This window comes from Mus pahari, chromosome 15, assembly GCF_900095145.1.
Source record: "Mus pahari chromosome 15, PAHARI_EIJ_v1.1, whole genome shotgun sequence".
Taxonomy (NCBI): Eukaryota; Metazoa; Chordata; class Mammalia; order Rodentia; family Muridae; genus Mus; species Mus pahari.
In genome coordinates this window covers 30,937,435-30,941,081 of record NC_034604.1, presented here as the reverse complement: position 1 = coordinate 30,941,081, position 3,647 = coordinate 30,937,435, and the positions used below count along the sequence as shown (strand labels likewise).

Sequence of the window (3,647 nt, the reverse complement as noted above, 5' to 3'; positions counted from 1 at the left end):
CCAGGCTGGCCTCGAACTCAGAAATCCGCCTGCCTCTGCCTCCCGAGTGCTGGGATTAAAGGCGTGTGCCACCATGCCCAGCAAGCAAATACCTCTTAACAGATGACCACCTGGAGTATATACATACTTAAAAAAAATAAATAGCAAAAATAAACAAATCATCTCAAGAAATACAAATTCTCTAGAGAAAGTACTGCCATTCTGCTTCACTCTTCACCCCATTTAGATACTTACTATCATCTCCAACAGGACCTGCTGAACACTGCGCTGGGGGATCTCGAGCCAGGTCATTCAATTCCTTAAAAAAAAAAAAAAAAAAAAAAAAAAAGAAATGTAACTTTATAGAGTTACTAAACTTACCTTGTTAACAGTGGTGTCTGCCTTACTAGGGAACCTTTTAGGATTATTCTCCAGTCAGAGGAGCACATAGTAAATCTTAGAGGTATTTTGGGGGTGAGATAGGGGGAGGTGGGCAACGATAAGGCTGGCCTTGAGAGACACACCCGTCTCTGCCTCATCAGTGCTAGGATTAAAGTTATGTATCACCACACCTTGCAAAGTTAGTTTTATGTTTTTCTTTCATCCTTTCTTTTTTAAAAAAGGTATTTATTGTATCTTACAGTGTTTTTGATTGCATGCATGTACATCAGAAGATATCAGATGTTAGATTCCCCTAGATTGGATGGTTTGGATGGCTATGAGCCACCATGTGAATGTTAGAACAGAATTCTAGTTCTCTAGAAGAACAAGTGCTCTTAATGGCTGAGCCACAAAGCTAATTTTAAATACAAGCTAATGGTGCTGCTTGACCCTCCACAAGTAGACTAGTAGACGACTAGTAGACGCTTGTTCAGTCTGACTCCTGGTCTTAAGTCTTATATACTTCTTACACAAATGTTTGCAAGCTTTTCTTTTTTATTTTTCAAATTTCACCACGAACTTTATGGCAAGCCTCCTGTTTCAGCCTCTGAGTGCTACCCCTTAACCTATTTTAAAAGAGGGGGCATTATTTTTCTTTTATCCTTTTTCTCTCCCTCCCTTTCGCTTTTTGAAATAAAGTCTCACTTTGTAGCCCAGGCCTAGCTTCAAATTTGTGATCTATCTGACTCAGAATAAACAGTGCTGGAATTACATGTGTACTATGGCCAGCTCCCCATTTCCATTGAAATAGCTCAGGTTGGTCCACACCACTCACACCACCATGCCTGGCTCTCAATTATTTGAGAGGATTGCAGGGGAGGACTCAATGCAAATAGTCTCATTCTGTGTAGTCTTGTCTGACCTAGAATTTAATATAGACAAGGCTGGTCTTGAAATCACAGAGAGGCTCCAAAAACCAAAAAAAAAAAAAAAAAAAAAAAAAAAAAAAAAAACAAAAAAATAAAAATAAAAAAAAAAAAAAAGAAAAAAAAAGAGAGGCACATAACTCTGCCTCCTCTCTCTGNAAAAAAAAAAAAAAAAAAAAAAAAAAGAAACACAAAGAGAGGCACATAACTCTGCCTCCTCTCTCTGCTGAGATTAAAGTTATGTGCCACCATGCCCATCCCAATGCCAATTTTATATCATAAAACTTAGTAGTTAGAACAAGCTCTTAAAAATCATAAAAACGATTCTACACTAGAACTAAAATGCTGACCTGTTGTTAGCAGTGTCTTACCACCAATGTACTAAATAGAAAAACCTTTAAATGAATATAGCACACTCTAGTCAGATGGTGCAAATATATAATCTCAGCTACTGGAAGTCAGAACAGAAGGACAATATCCAGGCTGCCTGAACTACCAGGAAGTTCAAGGCTGGACTGGGTAATTTAGTCAAAGTAAAGGGAACTAAAGAGCTAGGGATACAGCTCAATCATAGAGTAACTCAATATCATGTTAGTCCAGGTTCAGTCCCCAGAATTTCCAAAATGAGAATAGACTATGGAGGCTGACTGAAGCACTCAGAGATTGATTTACCTGCAATACTGCTCCACAACCAGATGTCAGCTCCTCAATTATTTTAACAAACCTGGAGCCTGGTAATGAATAATGATACTTGAAAGACTAGACAAAGTAAATCACTCTATTTTCTTTCTCCTCAGCTTGATTTTCCTGTTTTCTTTTACAGTGATGTAGAATACTCCCACCTGGCTCATGATAGGCAACTGTGGTACAACTGTAACTACAGAGCTGGGCGTGGTGGCGCACACCTTTAATCCCAGCACTTGGGAGGCAGAGGCAGGTGGATTTCTGAGTTCAAGGCCAGCTTGGTCTACAGAGTGAGTTCCAGGACAGCCAGAGCTATACAGAGAAACCCTGTCTCAAAAAAATGAGGAAAAAAAAAAAAAAAAAAACAACCAACTGTAACTACAGCCTTTGGCCTGGTTTTAGAGATCAGAAGACTGTTAGGAAGGGTTAATTTTAGGACATACTTCAAAAGTACAACAGTAGAAATAATAAATTCTAACAGTAAAAAATTGTTTTTATTTTATGTGAGTGTTGTCTGCATATATGCATGTGTACCATGTATGTATAAGTGCCTGCAGAGACTAGAGTGCTGGGAGACCCTGGAACTGACATTATAGACAATTACAAGCCACCACATAGATGTTAGGAATAGAAGCTTGCATTGGAAGAATAGTTCATGCTCTAATCTGCAGAGCCATCTCTCCAGCCCCAAATAAAATTTTTACATTTTTACAAAATACTTAAATTTAGACCAAAGTCTCCAAAAGGCCATGGGCTTAGGTAAGTTCTCCCTCAAAGTGCTCCAATGACCTGTGCCAATAAAGTCCCAAGAGTATAATAAACATTTCCCAGTATCCCTCAAGGTAATGCTTAAAATTAATTAGAAATGCTTTGCCTTTAATGTGTAACTTTTAAAATCTACTATATATTGGGGCTGGTGAGATGGCTCCGAAGGTCCCGAGTTCAAATCCCAGCAACCACATGGTGGCTCATAACCATCTGTAACAAGATCTGACTTCCTCTTCTGGAGTGTCTGAAGACAGCTACAGTGTACTTACATATAATAAATAAATAAATCTTTAAAAAATAAAATAAAATAAAATCTACTATATAAAGGCAACAGGCAAAATTAAGGCTTTCTAAATGTACACTCATTGATGTTCTCACCCCTATGCTCTTAAACTTTAAACAAATCAGTTACTTGGTCTCTTGAGATCAGTTTTCATAACTACATCAAAGAAGTTAGATTGAGGTAGAAATTTACATAGTATGATATGGTCACTGGTTAAGACTCAAAATAAATTACCTGGGCAGTGGTGGCACACACACTTAGGCCTAGCACTTTGGAGGCAGAGGCAGACAGATCTGTGAGTTGAGGCCTGCCTGGTCTACAGGGCAAGTTCCAGGATAGCCAGGAGTATACAGAGAAATCCTGTAGCAAACAAACAAGAGAAAGAAACAAAGAAAGAAAAGAAAAAGGAATCTAGTAAGTTTAGAAAATACCGTATTTCAAGACACACACACACACACACACACACAGAGAAATCCTGTAGCAAATAAAACAACAGAAAGAAACAAAGAAAGAAGCCGGGCGTGGTGGCACACACCTTTAATCCCAGCACTCGGGAGGCAGAGGCAGGCGGATTTCTGAGTTCGAGGCTAGCCTGGTCTACAAAGTGAGTTCCAGGACAGCCAGGG

The 3,647-nt window shown here is 38.9% G+C and overlaps 1 protein-coding gene across 2 annotated transcripts in view; it reads right to left on the bottom strand.

Annotated features, from left to right (window-relative positions):
* The window catches only part of Ube2d2 (ubiquitin conjugating enzyme E2 D2), a 30,681-nt gene that overhangs the window by 12,553 nt on the left and 14,481 nt on the right, over nucleotides 1–3,647 (bottom strand). For both annotated transcript variants that reach the window (XM_021214239.2, XM_029546943.1), the window contains exon 2: nucleotides 235–298. In XM_021214239.2, coding sequence (XP_021069898.1) covers nucleotides 235–298 — 64 coding nt within the window. The remainder of the gene's footprint in view (nucleotides 1–234; nucleotides 299–3,647) is intronic.